At 39.8% G+C, this 18,304-nt stretch overlaps 2 protein-coding genes across 4 annotated transcripts in view; both read left to right on the top strand.

The window, feature by feature from the left end:
* The window catches only part of rbbp5 (retinoblastoma binding protein 5), a 43,871-nt gene extending 36,228 nt beyond the window's left edge, over positions 1-7,643 (top strand). Inside the window, exon 15 of one of the 3 annotated variants that reach the window (XM_059950247.1) lies at positions 4,156-7,643. In XM_059950247.1, the coding sequence (XP_059806230.1) occupies positions 4,156-4,184 (29 nt within the window). In that variant the 3' untranslated portion in view covers positions 4,185-7,643. The remainder of the gene's footprint in view (positions 1-4,155) is intronic. The other 2 variants (XM_059950246.1, XM_059950248.1) reach the window with 2 other exon arrangements.
* Positions 7,644-10,818: 3,175 nt separating this feature from the next.
* Positions 10,819-17,237, top strand: tmem81 (transmembrane protein 81). Its single transcript, XM_059949822.1, has 2 exons — positions 10,819-11,280; positions 16,896-17,237. Exons 1-2 carry the CDS (start codon positions 10,819-10,821, stop codon positions 17,235-17,237), a joined length of 804 nt encoding a protein of 267 aa, XP_059805805.1.
* The last annotated feature ends 1,067 nt before the right edge of the window (positions 17,238-18,304 follow it).

Raw genomic sequence — 18,304 nt, 5'->3', positions numbered from 1 at the left:
AGTCGGCCAATGCTCTATGCATGCTTCTTGTGTTTATCTTTCCTTTAAAACCATGGGCTCTTAGCTTGTTAAGCAGCCTCATGTGAGGCACCTTGTCAAAGGCCTTCTGAAAATCCAAGCACCCAATATCCACAAATTCTTCTTTGTCTATCCTGCTCATTTCTTCAAAGAATTCCAACAGATTTGTCTGTCAAGATTTTCCCTTAAGGAAACCATGCTGACTTCTGCCTATTTTTATCATGTGCCTCTAAGTACCACATCCTTAACAATCGACTCCAACATCTTCCCAACCACTGAGGTCAGACCAGAATTTCTTTTCTGCCCCTCTCCCTTCTTGAAGAGTGGTGTGACATTTGCAATTCTCCAGTCCTCTGGAATCATGCCAGAATTAATTGATTCTTAAAAGACCATTACTAATGCATCCACAATGTCTTCAGCTACCTTTTTTTTAAAAGGAGGAAATCGAATCCTCAGAAAGAGGTGTTATAGTGTTGGAAGATGTGGAATCCATGTGGGCAGAACAAGGAAGCTGCAAATGTTAGAAGACCCTGATTGGAGTTGTATACAGGCCTCTGGACAGTAGCAAACGTGTGGGTTACAAATTGCAACAGGAGATAGAAAAGGCATGTCAAAAGTGCATTGTTGTGAGAGTGGAGGGAGATTTCAATATGCAAGCAAATTGGGAAAATCAGGTTGATGCTGGATCCCAAAAGGGGGAATTTGTAGAATGCCTACAAGATGGCTTTTCAGAGTCCATTAGGGCATCAGCTATTCTGGATTGGGAGTTGAGTAATGAACCACAATTGATTAGAGCGCTTAAGGCAAAGGAACACTTAACTGACCGTTATTATAACATGATTGAATTCACCCTGCAATTGGAGAGGGAGAAGCTAAAGTCAGATGTATAAGTGTTACAGTGGAGTAAAGGGAATTACAGTGGCATGAGAGAGGAGCTGGCTAAAGTTGATTGGAAAAGTACACTAGCAGGATGACGGCAGAGAAGCAATGTCTGGAATTTCTGGTAGCAGTTTGGAAGGTTCAGGATAGATACCCGAAAAAAAAAGTTTTCCCTTAAGGAAACCATACTTTCTCCTTTAACAGTCTTTATGTGTTCATCAAGCTTCTCACAAAACATGCATTTTTCAGTTCAGCTATTCCATGATGAATCATAATAGGCAGTACTTATTCATTTTTTATAGCACTTTTTTTTTTACAAATTTTGAGTAAATTATAGAATATTTTAAATATTGTACTGTACTGCTGCTGCATAGCAAGTTTTACGATCTGATTCTGATATTGTCTTTGCAACCTCACCATTGCACTGAAATTTTTTTCTTCATGTATTTATCGAATACCCTTTTGAAAGTTACTATTAAAGTTGTTTCCACAACTGTTTCAGATGCAATGCCTTTAAAATCACAATAACTTGATGCATTTAAAAGAGCAGGATATATAGTATACATTTGCCTCTGATTCTTACCAGTTACCTTAAATCTTTTGGCATTGTTCCACTCACAATAAGGAAGGGTTATTCTTTATGCTCTCTATAATTTGCTGCCCTACCTCATTTAATGATGCATTCTTATTTTTCCCACCCATTTGCATTATACATGCCCCACAGATGAGCCCACTGCGCATTAGGTTCGACTAGAGTCTCATATTGCAGGAAAGAGAAAAAACATTAATATCCACTGCACCCCCATTCAACTCAACATTCAATCCATTGGAAACTAATCATAAGGCACAGATTTAAGATATTTGGAAACAGGTGACGTGAAAGAAAGCTTGCTTAATTTGGTTAGGGTTTGGGATACATTTCTAGCAGAGATGCAGGATATAGAAATCAAAGGAAACCTAGGAAAACAAATACGGGGTTACATGACTGGCTGTTCCAAAGAGCCTATGCAGAATGTACGGTAGAAAGGTTCCTTCCTGTGCTACTCTATACTTCTGTAGTATAATGGATTGGCTTGCCTATCATTAACTCATTTTTCCTCTTTGCATAAAGAAAACTCTTCCTAACATTTGTGGGGTATTTCCACTCAATACTGATGAACTGTGGTCTAAAATGTTAATGTGAATCATAGCAGTGTGGGACATTTTAAACTCAGAAGAATTGAAATCAATAAAGCATACAGATTGCTGAATCACTTAACCTGAATAATAGAATACAAGGCAGTGGAGACACTGACAATACTTAAAATGCAGTTTCCTGCATGCCAATGGGCAAAGATGTTGTGTTGGACACAATGCAAGGACCACTTGTCTGATCTGTAGGGGTCATTTGTGTGAATGTTTCCATAGAATAGAGGCATCTGTGAGGCAAATTGCATGAAAATGCCAGTTACTGGTTTTTTGATTCTGGTGACCTACCGACTGGAATGATATCAAAAGATTGAAAGAGGACAAAGAAAATTTGTGAGGATTTTACTGGTACTGGAGGACCTGAGTTACAAGGAATGGATGAATAAGTTAAGACCTTATTTCATGGAGTGTGGGAGAATGAGAGAGGATTTGATAGAGGTATCCAAAATTATAAGGGATATAGATAGGGTAAATGCAAGCAGGCTTTTTCCTCTGAGATTGACTGAGACTAGAACTAGAGGTCATGGGTTAAGGGTGAAAGGTGAGATGTTTAAGGGAAACGTGAAGAGGAACTAATTCACTCAGAGGGTGGTGAGAGTGTGGAATGAGCTGCCAACAGAAGCAGTAAATGTGCATTCAATTTTAGCATTTATGAGAAATTTGGGTAATGGAAAGGGGTAAGAAGGGCTATGGTCCAAAGTGCAGGCCAATGGGACTAGGCAGAACAATAATTCGCCAGAAACTAGATGGGCTGAAGAGTCTTTTCCTCTGCTGTGGTATTCTAAGTGCATGAATAAAATGGATACAAGTTTAACAAAGCAAATAATGAATAAATAAATAAGAACGCAATAAATAGAAGCTGGAGTAGACCACTTGACTCAGCCCCCCCATCATAGGTATTTTTATAAATCTCAGTACAGCTTTGCTTTAAATCTGCAATTTCTAAAATATTGTAGATGAATCGATTGTACATGTATTCAGGATGAGATTCCACAATCCTCCTGGATAAAGGATTACAAAAGTCTTCTAGTTCCTGGGAGAAAGAATTTCTGCCCCTCTCAGTTCTGAATGTCTGCCTCCTTGTTTTGAGCTCATGAGCCCAGAGGCTCCAGCCAGGGAAAGCATTGCTTCAATGTTTACCCTGTCGTGTCTCTTAAGAGACATTATATATTTCAATGAGATCACTTCTCATCCTCCTGAACTGCAGGCAATATGGTCTGATTGGCCTAATGATCTTTTAACTAATGTTAAACTGCAGCCTGTGTAATCACCATATTGTATAGGCTTCCTCTCGGAACAATGAAGACCACGGAATATGTTTCCCAACGGAAAGACAATGATTTTGTTTTGATTAGATGGATAATTAAAGAAGTGAAAATTAAAAGCTTAACTGTAATTATTTTATAATGAAGTTTGTTCTGCGGTCTGATGCCCCCCAATGACTGTACAAGAATGTTAAAATGATGTATTTTCCAGTTAAAGGATCTTCTGCAACAATGTTGTCTCTTAGAAAACAGATGGTGCAAGCAGTGTGCAGTTTTGGACATAGGCGGCGAGTTTATGATAAAAAATGTAAATCTTTTGAACAGGAACTCCATTATAATGTTTTGTTTTTGATTTCCATTTCTTAAAATAAAACCACTACTTGTTTGTTTAGGCACAAAGTTTTCAATGTTATGGATTATCATCCTGAGATCAAAGTCTTGTATTTTTGCAACCTAAATGTAAGTTCACTCTTCATGTCAATGAAAGTTGATTTGGAATCTCTGATGGCAATTCCTTATCTGTTTCAAATCTGTTATTGGAATATGCCTTCAGAATATCAAAGAGCTGGATTATATTTGCCAGAGATTTTCGATTAACTGAAGAGTCATTGAAGTGCGAGGTTAAATTTGATGAAGTACACAAGTTATTGAGAATACTTCAAGCGCTGTTTTGTATCAGTATCCATTCCATTTGCATTTCTCCCAGTTTTAGACCCATTCCTTGTTGAGTAATACAGAATCAGATGGCACATGAGCAGTGTTATGGTCTTTAGGGCTTTTCATTTGTGTTTTTTTGGGTTTTCAGGAGGAGCCGTCATTTCCGACCTGCTGTGAAGCTAGGAAAAGATGCTTCTTCATCCCTGCTGCCTTCGTACTTTAGTAGGTGTGATGCAGTATCCAGAAAGAGGGTGACTATTGGTCAGTGTGCACACCAAAGCCCAAAGTGACCTTCACAGATCAGGAGAGGATTTCCCTTCCATCCTCCTGAAGAACCGTGGGCCTTGGAAAGTCGATCAACTGGACATCTTGAGCAGTTCACTGGGAATGCCAAGCTTCTGTCTTCAAACGTCATCAAATAGTGTTGCATTTCACATTCTACCATAACAGAAGGCACTTACATCAGAGATGTGTACAAGGTTCAGCAAGTGCATCATTTTTTGGGTTGGGGGGAAGTTTCTTTACCCTTGTGCATTTGAAGAGTTTTCTATGAGTAATTCTTTTAGATTCTAGAAGATTATTTGCTTGAACACTGACCAATCTGGTGCACGGTTTAGACCTATACAGTCTGATGAATATTTTTTTCTCTGTCTCTCTTTTTAAAAAAAAATTAATCTGTAGTAACTTCTGGATGCCTTGCTGTTTGTATTTCTAATCTTTTGTTCTGTTGACCAGCTGGTGATGAAAGGCTAAATGTGATAAATTTTGTTCTTTGTCTTCTGGCTGGGTTGACAATACTGTTTCAGACTGCTGACTGACACCTCATTGAACTGGAGTGGAGGTGAATATTGTCATTTCAGAGTTCATGATGCCTCCATGTTCTTTGGAAGCCTAAATCATCCAAGTAGCAGGCGTGTGGTGTGTCTGCCGCTTGCACCAGGTTTGGTCCTACCCAAAACACAGGCAGACTGAATCTAACCAGACACTTTCAAAATGCCACCTATTCCTCTCTGGGGATCCCTGGAACCTGTTTTTAAAAAATTTTCTGCGTAACTCTGGCAGGAGACTAGCTGATTTACAAGTAGTGAAGATTAAACTTGTTCTTCTACTTCTAATATATGTAAGAGTAATTGTCCAGTAGACACAAGGTAGTGAGATACTCCAGCCTCCCAGAATGCATGTGTTTCTCTCGCCATTGGGATCCCAGAAAATTGAAAGTTGACACCCTCACCTCGGGAGGGAGAAGAGGCCTTAACCTCTCATAATGTGTACTATTTTTCAACATGGTGTAGTGAACAGTGAAAGCTCAACAGAAACAGATACAAATAATCTGAATAAAATAGGCTAGCCTGTTAAAGCTGTGATTTAGTTTTAATTTCATGTCCAAGAAGAAAAGTTTGATTCTTCAAATTCATTCTCCTGGATTAGACCCTACACTTTATCAGTTGTTCAGCCTTGCAACTGCAGGAATGGTTAACTGATGATTGTTGCTTATGGTTGAACAATCCTATGACACATATATATCTAAAATTAAAAATTGGGCCAACTTCTCAGAGTCACGTGTCACAGCAAATGAATAGCCTGCAAGTGTTTACATGCGTAATATTCCTCTTTTGCCCCACTCCATTCACAAAAAATGTATAGATCCTGTGCATGCAACATCTCTAAATAATTCCTTTTTACCCCGCTCACGTTTCCTGCTCTTGGCCACACTAGTATGTTATTTAAACATTGTTTATTTTTGAGTCTGAGCCTGATCTTATCTGTTCATTATAAATCATGTGCGTAGATGACGGTGCCAAATACAGTGTGCCCCAGATTGCATCTTTGGAATCCCTTGGTATAAAAACCTGCGTGAAAGTATTATTTTTTTTCCCCCCAGGTTTTCAGTATCTGCATTCTCCAGTTGTCCACAACACTGCAGCCAAGAATTGAACTGTGACTCTGATTCCCTCTCTTTAATAGCTTAACTCTTATGATGCCATTTCAATAATTTCCATCTTCCACTCCTCTGAGTGATCGCTTGTGGTAAAAGGTGTTCCATTTCTGGTGCCCTTATCTGTCATGAATACTGTGGACCAGAGAGAGAAAAGAAATAAAATTTAACAAATAAAAAAAATGAATTTAAATGCACATCCTTTCTGAACACATGCTGGTGTTTCTGCTCAAAACAAGTCTCCATTCAATGTTACATTCACACCAGTCTGTTTCTTCATATCCTGTCTTAATTTATCACAATCCTTACCTTTGCAAGCATGTTTATCTTCACTTTAATGATAGCTGAAGGTTTGGCCAGAAGAATAGTCTTGGATTGAGACTATTCAGTTTTCCTCCCACATGGCGGTTTGCATGTTATTTCAATACTGCAGTCCAGTTATATGCTTTGTAACTATTACTTCTTTTACAAAACAAAGATGAACTTGAACATTCCTACTGAATTGACCTAAAAGATTGGGGATTTTTGTTAATCAGTTAGGTGGTGGTGTAGGAAAAGAATAAATCTGTACACTCTTATTTGGACCAAAATCTGGAATAGTGGGTGTCTTAGGTGTAAGCTCTGTTCTGTTGTGATCTTTTTGATTAGTTCTTCAGAGAATGAGCGGCAGTTCTAAATTTGTCCACTGACACCATCAGTTCATAGCTGGACTGCTTCACTTCTATGTGCCGTATCCCTATGCTGCAGTGAGCTCTCTCTGCGCTAGTTAGAAATGGCTTCTTCATTTAAACCTTGTAGTCACGGGTTTTATTCAAAGCAGTTGTTGTTGTACCACCTCTTCCATTTGGTTCGGATTATTTTATAATTATCCTTTTTAGTGTTGATAGAATAATGCCTGCTCAGACCTCTGCTGCATTCAAATTGAACAGGCTGATAACGATTTTTGCATGGAGGAATTGAGTGACTTCGGGCAATGTGATATTTTGGTAACCAATACCACTGTACAGAACACGTTGAAGAATAGTTTCAGCAAATGTGCATACTTTTTTTTATTCCTGTAAATAATAAACAGTAATCTGATTTAAAATGTGTTGGGTCTGTTTTAAACACATTTGTAAAAAAAATGTATCGGCAGGAAATTGCGATGACATAAAAAAGTTTCCTGCATTCCTTAAAATCCTGGCTAATCTTTACCTCTGTATGTATCATTAAACTCCACATCTACTGTCAAATGAAAAGGGGGTTTGACTCTGATCTCTGGTGCTGTCTGTATAGAGTTTCCACCATGTACCTGGGTTAAGTGGGTTCCCTTTGTTCCTTGTTTGCTTCCGCATCCCAAAGATGTACAGGGTCATTAGATAAATGAGTGGCTGTAAATTGTGTAGTATTTTACAGGTGAGTGGTAGAATCTGAAGGAAGTTGGTGGTGATGTGAGGAGAATAGAGTTCACTGGAACTGGATTCCTGCAAAACACCGTTGTGCCTGATGGTCAATGCAGACTCAGTGGGCTGGAGGGTTTTCTCTGTTTGATTCTGGCCTCTCCTTCTTCAGTCTAAGGGAAGTATGGATCTGGTCTGCTTTCTCTTCTTATATTAGAGTCCTCTCATCTCAGGAATCAGCCTACTGAATCTCTCTCTCTCACAGTATTCCATATGTGGTCTCACCAGGGTCCTATATAATTAGTGTAGGATCTACTCTTGTATTCAATCATCTTGCAGTAAAAATAAATGTATTATTTGCTTCCACTCCCATCAAATGCTTGCTGTGCTTCATGTTACTGAAACTTTCATCAAGTGGATGTACTCAGTATGCCTTGTACCTGATTAAATGGCCACTGAGTGTATATTCATGGTCATCTGCTGCTGTAGCCCATCTGTTTAAAGATTTGACGCGTTGCGCATTTAGAGATGTTTTTCTGCACACCACTGTTGTAACAGAAGGTTCTTTGAGCTACTGTCTCCTTCATTTCAGCTTGAATCAGTCTGGCCATTTTCCTCTGACCTCACTCATTAACCAGACGTTTTCACCCACAGAACCGCAGCTCCCTGTACGTTCACAAACAAGATGATCTGCAGATGCTGGAAATCTGAGCAACTCACATAAAAATTCTGGAGGAACTCAGCAGGCCAGGCAGCATCTATAGAAAAAAGTACACTAGCTTCAAACATCAGCTGTACTTTTTTCCATAGTTGCTGCCTGGCCTGCTGAGTTCTTCCAGCATTTTGTGTGTGTTGCTCATGAATGTTTTTTTTGTTTTTTGCCCCATTCTCTGTAAACTCTAGTCTGAGACTGTTGTGCATGAAAATCCCAGGAGGTGAGCTGTTTTTGAGATGCTTAAACCATCCCATCTGTCAACAAAAGCTATTCAATAATCAAAGTCACTCAGATTACATTTCTTCCCCATTCTGATGTTTTCTCTGAACAAGAACTGAACCCTTTGATCATGTCTGCATGCTTTTATGTATTAGGTTGGCTGGTTAGATATTTGTAGTAGCAAGCAGGTGTACCTAATACAATGGCCAATGAGTGTATATTTTCCCTTTGAAAGTGGTCAATTTTTCACAGTACATCTGCTAATTCTTTGTCCATTCACTTAGTTGGTCCATGTTCCCTCTAAGCCCTTCAGAATCCTCAAAAGCCACACTGCTGCTTAGCTTTGTATCATCAGCAAACTTGGATGTAAAATAATTCCATAACATTGGCTAAGATCAATTGTGATTGGGTGTCCTTACTGGCTTGCATAATGTGATATTCAAATTGTTTTCTCATAATTTTTGTAACTCAGTGCAACTCCCAGTAATTTCAACTATCCCCTATTTCTTTCTAGCCACTGGCCTGCTTTCCATCCCTCTATCTCTATCTCTCTGTGTACTCACTGGAGTTAAGAAGGGGGTGGAGGGGGAGAGAGCTGGGAGTGGTTGATATCATTAAAACCTACCGAATATTAAAAGGCTTATCTAGAGTGTATGTGGAGAGAACGTTTCAACTGGTGGGAGGGGCTAAGACCAGAGGGCACAGCCGCAGAATAGATCAATGTCTCTTTCAGACAGAAATGAAGAGGAATTTCTTAAGGCAGATGATGGTGAATCTGTGGAAATTCATTGTTTTGGGAGGCCAATGCTTAAAGCATAGGTTGAAAGGTTATTGGTTCATAAGGGCGTCAAAGGTTACGAGGAAATGGCAGGAGAATGGTGTTGAGAAGGAAAATAACTCAGCTGTAATCGAATGACAGAACAGATTCAATGGGCCAAATAACCTAATTCTGCTCCTATGTGTTTCATGGTTCTTGTGGTCTCACTCTCTTCCTAACTCTGGGGAGAAAAATATAACTGCTTTTTAATTAACATAATAGGTAAATATCTTCATGGAGTAGACAGATGTCTAGAGTTTCAAAGTATCCAAGTTAGGATTATATTTCATGGTTATAAAATGGCAGAGTTTAAAGCAATGAAGAAATGAAAAGCTAAATAGACATTTGAAAATATGGTTGAGAAATTTAGAAGCTAGGGATTGCCAGACTAGCACAAGTGTAGGTCAACTAGGTCTACTGTGTTGGTTGATTTTAAAGACCAGTTTTAGTGTGAAATACAATGGTATTAAGGATATTTTACACTTTATGTATGCCATCTTTCCCTAGACAAGTTATCACATCAATTTAAAATGATTTTTCATCAGGCAGGTCATTGTGTTATCACAATGAAACGCTGATATTGTTCTGCTGGGACGTGATTTCAAGGAGGGCGAATACAGCTAAAAGGTTTTCACTTTTGGTGTGTGGCTGGTAACTACCACAGCATGGGTTTTTAATCACATGGAACTTGATTGAAAGGATAAGTAACAGTAAACCTTAACCAGACTGCAGGATAGTGTAATTACTAGCATATGGACTAAAATATGCCCGGGGTAGGTGAATTCAGATGAGATAGACCAGGAGAAACCTCCAGGCTTTGTCGTGGTTTGGTGGCTTTGGTGCCTCAGTGACCTGGAGATCTACGTTGGCTGGAGTCAGGGCTTTATGCTTTTAACACTTGGAAGGGGCATTCATGCCAAGCAGGTCAAGGGGTAGAGATCAGCCTGGTGGTCCACTCAGGTTTGGGAGTATGGCTCAGGGCTAACTACCTTGACGGGTAGAACAAAATTATGAAACAGCAATGAAAAATTGTTCTACGTCTGAGTGCGGCAGTATTCCTGAGTGATTTGCATGATCAACAATAGTGAAAACTGAGAGGAAGCTACTGACATGATGAAGAAAACCCTGAACACCACCAGAGATGGAGAACCTTCATTGCTGGCCTAAATGCCAGTGGCATAATGGGAAGTAAATACATAAGACCAAGAGAAAGGTAATGTAAATACAATTTAATATTAATAATTAAAGCCCAGAAGAGAACGTCTTAACCTTGGTATTAATAACTTCCAATAGCAGAGGTTTAACTGTCACTTGTTAAAAAGGTAACTTGGTATACTGAGTTTAGTGTGTTATCTCAAACTGGAATTAATTCATTAGCACAACAGAATGGGTTCACCATTTCTCCAATGTACTTGTAGTGAGTCAGACTGTAAGATTCCATTTTCCCAATTGAGGTTTGAATAGTGCACTTAAGACACCAACATTTGGATATTCACCCCCTTTTCTAAAGCAAATATGCCATTTGAACATTATAGTAAGCAGCATTAGCTTCCAGGTTACTTTGACATCAAATTCTAGGGCATTGTGCATCTGAAACCTTATCAACATTGCCATTGTGTAACCTCAGCCCAAAATTGCTCCATTGTGCTGGTGGTTGATGTAATAAAGACATTAAAATTGGGTAATCTGCAGCACTGAAACCCCCTCCCCCACCTCTATTTCCTTCCCCTTGCCCTACTATAGAAATGCCACACCCTCATGCTGCCCTCGCCTTTTTCCTCATCTTTTCTCCTTCTCTTAGTCTTCTGGCCAACAGCCAAAGGGACGTGAGCACCCTGCCCCCAGGGTTGGAGAATATCACCATTACAGGGCTATTGCTGGTAAGCGCAAACCCTTGCAGCAAAAGCTGCGGGCTGGGGTGGAGGTCTGAGTATTACTGTCGAGTCAACCAAACTGGGACTACAAATGACTGTGTCTTGAAAAATGCCATATGCTTGATCAGCCAGGACTGCGGTCTGATCTCCAAGACAATCACAGTGGGTGCCCCCTTAAACATCAGCTGCTTGGATGAGACGATTGAAGCATTAGGATCATCTGACTTTGTCTTTGTCTGGAAGATTTCCAAAGGAATTGTGACCACAGATAAAACTCTATTCAGACTCTACCCATCAAGAAATTTAACAGTACCATGGATGATTAATATCAAGGTATTAATTTGCCTTAATATGATATTTACAAAGCCAGTTGATAAATTTAAATGGGGCAGCTAAATATTGAAACAGGAATCCAAAAAGATCAGTTTGCAACTCTGATTTGCCTTCCCTTTGATTATTGTTACATCATTAATACTACTCCCTGATGAAGCACTTGACAGCTACTGAGGAAGACTGAAACTGGACTTAGCCATTCTGCCTCCTCACCTTTGTCAGTTCAAGACTGCCTTTCAGTTCACCCCACCATGTTTCTTGATGCATGTTCCCAACAAAAATCACAAACTTAAGTTTTTAAATTGAGCTTCCATGTCCTTTTGACAAGGTGTTCCAGTTTTCCAGTACCCATTACAGAGAAGTGCTTCCTGATTTCATTCCCAAATGGCCTGCTTTAATAATAAAATGCCAAATTGTTTGCTTTGGCCAGTAGTTTGAAAAGGAACTGGCAACGTTCATTCATGCCCTCTCCTGTAGGTTCTGTACTTGTCTTAAAGTCTGTGATGTGCTACTGACAGCTCACTGCACTCCAGACGTTTGCCTACTGGTGGGTCCATGTCTCTTGTGGTTCTCAGCATTACACAAGACTATAAGATATAGGAGCAGAATCAGGCCATTTGGCCCATTGAGTCTTCTCCACTATTCCATCATGGCTGATTTATTATCCCTCTCAACCCCATTCCCCTGCCTTCTCCCCGTAACCTTAGGTTCATTAGATGGGTCATTCACCTCTCTGATTCCCTGCTGGTCAGATAATATACTTGGAGGTGCCTGAACTGGACATGAGGAAAATACTATTATACTTAACAACTTAAGTTGTTTTGTAACATTTAATGAAATATTATTTCACTTTGTTTTAAACTTTAAAATATAAAAGCTGAATTAAAGTCATTATAAGGCTGCGGAGCAAACCTGATTTAGCCCCAAATTATGTTCAGAATCAGATTTAATATCACTGACTTATGGTATGAAATTTGTAGTTTTGATCATTGGTACAATGTAGATACATAAAATTACTACAAATAATAAAAAAAAGCAAAAATTAAGAACTAACAACGGTTTAGCACCATTCAGAAATCAAATAGTGGAGGGGCAAAAGCTGTTTCTGTGTCACTGAGTGTGGGTCTACCTCCTCCCAAAAGTTGTCACAAGAAGAGGGCATGTCCTGGATGGTGAGGGTACTTAGTGATATTGAGCGACAGTCTCTTGAAGATGTCTTTGATGGTGGTGAGGGTTGTACGTGTGATGGCGCTCATCTGAGGAAATAAATCTTCTCTCCCTATTCATCTAAATCCAATTATCGTTTCAAACTCTTTTATAAAATGCCTTCAGTCTTTTCAATGAGCAATTTAAGTGTGCTTTTATTAATTTTGTGCCACAGTTGTGGATGGATCGCAGCTATTCACACAAACAGTTCTATCACCTGCATTGTACAAGTTTCAGCCATTCACGTTGGATTTCTATGGACACTGAGGAAAACTGATTGAGTTTTCAGCCAAATCTTAAAACTGAATAAAGACTTGACCTTGCCTGGAACATTTAATTGCTTCCAATATTGGCTGGGTCCGCCCTCAGAATCAGAACTCAAACAACAAAGAACAGCCAGTCAGTGACTACCATGAAAAGCCCCATAAGAATTGCAATCTGTTTCTCATATTCTTTTAAACTCCAGAGAATAAAAGACCATTGTGCTCAATTCTCCCCCTGTAAACCTTTGTTGCAATCCTCCAAGGAAAATGTATAGTTCCTTCATTACTGAGACCACTACTCTGCACTGTAATCCTGACGTAGACTGACTAGAACTATGTATAATTGCAGCTAGACTTACCCTAATAGTGTATCCTTTGTAGTAAAACTATCATGCAATTTGCATAAATTGTTGCTCGTCATTCACTTTCATTAATTAATTCATTCTTTCAGTCTTGTATACAAGACTGCCAAATCCAAATTCTTTGAATAAATTCTGCTTTAATATTCTTCCTACCAAAGCTGTATTGCACTGTGTCAGATTATCCTCCATCTGTCAGCTTCTTGCTAGATCACCAGACTGGCCCATGTCCATCTGCAGCCTAGCAGTTTACTTTCCCAAATATTTATATTGTGGCTTGTATACTTGAGTAAAGTATTTTTAGTCCTCAAGTCATTGAAATAAACTGCAAACGGAAGAGACCCAAGTCCAGACATATTCCTTCTGAAGGTTTATTGTAGTGATCTGTCAGTTCTTTTCAACAGTAGCATTAATATTTATTGTGAATGTTAATGTTTCCTAGACTGGTAATCAAATTGATAAAAGTTACACAAAAGCAATGGGCTTATGAACATTTTTATGGACTTTGTGTCAATGTGTGCCATGTTTTACGATGTGGGTGGTCATGGTCTTCCATCTGCCCTTAATCTGAAAAGAGCCATTGTCACTCGCGGGGAAGACCTACCCCCTACCCCACCCCCAACATAACACCCTCGCTCTCCTCCCCACCCATGACCATGATTGTTCTTGGCAAATTTCTCTTCCAGAGTGGTTTGCCATTGCCGCCTTCTGGTCAGTGTCTTTACGAGATGGGTGACCAGCCATTATCAATATTGCTCAGAGATTTTCTCCCTGGCATCAGTGGTCACACAACCAAGACTTGTGATATGCACCAGCTGCTCATATGACCATCCACCATCTGCTCCCATGGCTTCACGTGACCCTGATAGGGGCGGTGGGGTGCTGAGCAGGTGCTACACTCTGCCCAACAGTGACCAGCAGGCTTGCGGAGGGAAGGAGCACCTTGTAACTCCTTTGGTAAAGACGCATCTCCATCCCACCCTCCCTAATTATAATGTTGCTTTTAATATCGAAGCTAGAGTGGAACTTTCAGCTCAAAAGCTTTTTGATAAAATCCGTCATAGTTTCAGCTATTCACAAAGTACTGGTGCAAAAGGTTTGTTTCAATTGGCAAGGCGTTCTATTTAGAGAGATTGCAGTTATTTTTCGTTCTGGAACAGACTTTTACCTCTTACAATCCAATAACTCTGCAACTGTCCTCTGCACAGCATGATAAACATTTCTGATAAATGGTGGCTGGCTCATTTATAATGAGTTCACAATGATGACACGTAATGAGCATTTTATTTTACTTGGAACTGACTCACCTGAACTACAAGAGCTAAAGTAATGAAATAAAATTATAGTGGAGGATATCGTCCAATGTATTTGAAATTACTCCGACCTCAAAGTTCAAAGTAAATTTATTATCAAAGTATATACTATATATGTGCCATATACTAACCTAAGGTTCACTTTCTTGTGGGTATTCACAGTAAATAGAATCAATGAAAAGCCGCATATGACGGAGATGAACAACCAATGTGTAAAAGACAACAAAATGTGCAAATACAGAAAGAAAAGAAAAAATAATAATAAATGACATAAGCAATAAATATCAAGAACATGAGAGCTTAAAAGAGGTTGTGGATTTATAAGGAGTGTAGTTATAACTTAAACTTGATCATGCTCACAGTCGCTCCTAATAATTGCGCCTGAAGTTCAGCGAGATTGCAGCGTTCCCATTTCCAGCCCAGATATCATAAATGCAAGTGGAGTTGGTGATGTCGGAACATTCTATCACTATGGTTTCTCTAACCGTTCTTGTTTGTTCCGTGATGTCATAACTTTGATTATTAATGATTAGTGAGGACAAAAGTTAATAGATGGTTTATGATTTCCTTGTATTCTAATCACCCCAAACTAACTTGCACCTTATCCGGTGCATAATGGCCTGTCCGTAGCCGCGAGCTTCATTCATCATACAGTATATTAAAACTTGGATTAAAGTTGACTGAAAGCAAAATACTGTAGGTGCTGGGCATTTAAAAAGAATAAAACAATTTTCCCTTTACCCCTGCACCTGAATCCTTATGATGTTCTCTGCTATTCTACATTGTTTCCCCCCACCTCCGAGATTGTTAAGTGCTGAAGGCTCTAAGTGTGAGATATTTCCTATAGACCATTATCCGAGAACTCCTGTGCCATATTGATCTAGAGCTTGGAGCAGCTTTGAGCATCCTTTGCACACATGTTCCTGACCTTCAAAGCTAAGATTCAAGTTTATTTATCTGCCACAATTACAATATTCACTGACACTTGTCATCCTAGCCATGGGAAGCCTGCCCTCCTGACTGGCCAATCTGAATAAAACCTTCTGACAGAACCACACTGGTTCAGGATCTTGATGTTGAAGGATAACAACTGTTCTTTGGCCCCTCACCACCAGGTTCAGGTACAGTTATTTCCCTTCAACCATCAACCTCTTGAACCAGAGTGGATAACTTCACTCACCACAACACTGAAATGATTCCACAATCACTTTTAAGGACTCATATTATTGGTATCACTGTTGGATTGATTGATTTACCTATCTCAAGTCAAGTCAAGTTTATTGTCATTTCGACCATAGACTGCTGGTACAGTACACAGTAAAAATAAGACAATGTTCCTCCAGGACCCTGTTGCTACATGAAACAGCACAAAACTACACTAGACTATGTGAGACAGCACAAGGCTATACTAGACTGCATAAAACAACATAAGAACTGCACTAGACTACAGAACTGCACAGGACTACATAAAGTGCACAAAACTGTGCAGGGCAGTACAATAATTAATATACAAGGCAACAGGTACAGTAGAGGACAAATTACAATAAAATAAATGATGTAGATGTCAGTCTAGACTCTGGGTATTGAGGAGTCCGATGGCTTGGGGGAAGAAACTGTTGCACAGTCTGGTCGTGATAACCCGAATGCTTTGGTGCCTTTTGCCAGATGGTAGGAGGGAGAAGAGTTCATATGAGGGGTGCGTGGGGTCCTTCACAATGCTGTTAGCTTTGCGGGTGCAGCGCGTGGTGTAAATGTCTGTAATAGCGGGAAGAGAGACCCCAATGATCTTCTCAGCTGACCTCACTAGCAGTTGCAGGGTCTTGCGATCCGAGACAGTGCAATTCCCAAACCAGGCAGTGATGCAGCTGCTCAGGATGCTCTCAATACAACCCCTGTAGAACATGGTGAGGATGGGGGGTGGGAGATGAACTTTTCTCAGCCTGCGCAGAAAGTAGAGATGCTGCTGTGTTTTCTTGGCTATGGAGCTGGTGTTGAGGGACCAGGTGAGATTCTCCGCCAGGTGAACACCAAGAAATTTGGTACTCTTAACGATATCAATGGAGGAGCCATCTGTCTATCTGTCTATCGGTCTATCTGTCTTCTGTCTATTTATTCATTTATTTTAGTATTTGTGTCACTTGTCTTCTTTTGAACATTGGTTGTTTGTTTGTCTTTGTATGTAGCATGAAGTGTACTGTTTCTGTTAACAACCATCACATATGAGAATGTGCAGAGGACATCAGATCTCAGAGCCCAAAGTATGGATTCTTCACCCTTTAACTAGGTCTTCATTTGTGTATCTGTTTAGTACAAAATTGTCATCCTCTGTGATTTTTCTTTCCTTTCAGTAGTTGGATGTTCCTTACTTCATAGATGCTGAACATAAAGTGTACTTATGCTGTCTCTGAAATTATATCTTCAGTTATGACTAAAATTAACCACAAGACTGCTCATTCTCTTTCTCTCCCCCCAAGGAGATCAAGGAGAAGAATGCTGGGACGTACATGTGCCAAGTGCAGAACAACAAAACAATGCAAGTTGTAAAACGAGTGCTTATTGCAGTCCGAGTTATCCCTCCGGACTTGGTGCAACTGAATTATCTCAAAGTTCTGTCACCTGAGCAGCAGAACGAATTACAGATCCTGGAGGGGAAGCCAGTGACGGGGAAGCAGAGAAGGTCCTTCTGGGACAATGTGAAGGATCTCTTTAAAAGTGCCAACATGGTTTTTCGAGTGACAGTCACTGGTGTGACAATAGGGGGTCTGTTGGGAATAGTTCTTGTAATCTTACTTATATGCATGTCAAAAAAGAAATGAAATAAATATATATATTTTATTGATTTTGGTGTAGAAAACTTTGCAGCATTGGAGTACTGATTGGTGAGGAGTGCACTAAAGTTCAAAGTAAAATTCTTATTGAAGTATATCATGTCACTATATTCAACTCTGAGCTTTTTTTTTCAGTAAATCCATAATTGGATAATAACCAAATGGAGTGCAACATTTGTAAATATGAGGTCATCGACTTGGGAAGGAAAATAGGAGATCAGATATTTATGTAGTTGGTGAAAGATTGCAGCATGTTGTTGTGGAGAGGGATTTGGGATTGCTTGTGCATGAATCGTGAAGTGTTGGTGTGCAGGTATATTAGGTTTTCGTGAAAGCGTATGGATCGTTGGCCTTCATTGAGGGGATTGGATTTAAGAGCAGGGAGGTCATGCTGCAACACTACTGTGTATTGGTGAGGCTGCAGCGGGAATACTGTGTGCAGATTTGGTCTCCTTACCTGAGGAACGGATAAACTGGATTAGTAGGTGGTGCAGAGGAGGTTCACCAGTCTGATTGTGGAGATGAGGAGGTTGACTATGAGGAGAGTTTGAGTCACCTGGGACTATACTCATTGGAATCCTGAAGAATGAGAGAGGATCTTATTAACACACATAAAATTATGAAAGGGATAGATAAGACAGAGACAGGAAAGTTGTTTCTACTGGTAGTTGAGACTAGAACTAGGGGACAGCCTCAAGATTTGGGGTACAGGTTTACAATGGTGATGAAGAGAAACTGCTTTTCCCAGAGTAGCAAATCTGAAATTCTCTGCTAGAGAAGCAGTAGAGGCTACCTTATTAAATATATTAAATGGCATAGTGTAGAGATCAGCGCAACGCGATTAAATCTTGGGGCATTCAGGAGTTTGGAGTGTAGGTCCAGTGCCATCAGGAAGGAGTTTGTATGTACTCTCTGTGAAGCTAATGGGTTTCCTCCGGGTGCTCCAGTTTCCTCCCACAGTCCGAAGATGGATCCGTGAGTAGGTTAATTGGTCATTGTAAACATTCCTGTGATTAGGCTAGGGTTAAATAGGTGGGTCGCTGGGCAGTGTGGCT

The sequence above is a fragment of the Hypanus sabinus genome, chromosome 25, assembly GCF_030144855.1.
Source record: "Hypanus sabinus isolate sHypSab1 chromosome 25, sHypSab1.hap1, whole genome shotgun sequence".
Lineage (NCBI taxonomy): Eukaryota > Metazoa > Chordata > Chondrichthyes > Myliobatiformes > Dasyatidae > Hypanus > Hypanus sabinus.
This window is presented reverse-complemented; position numbering and strand designations above follow the sequence as displayed.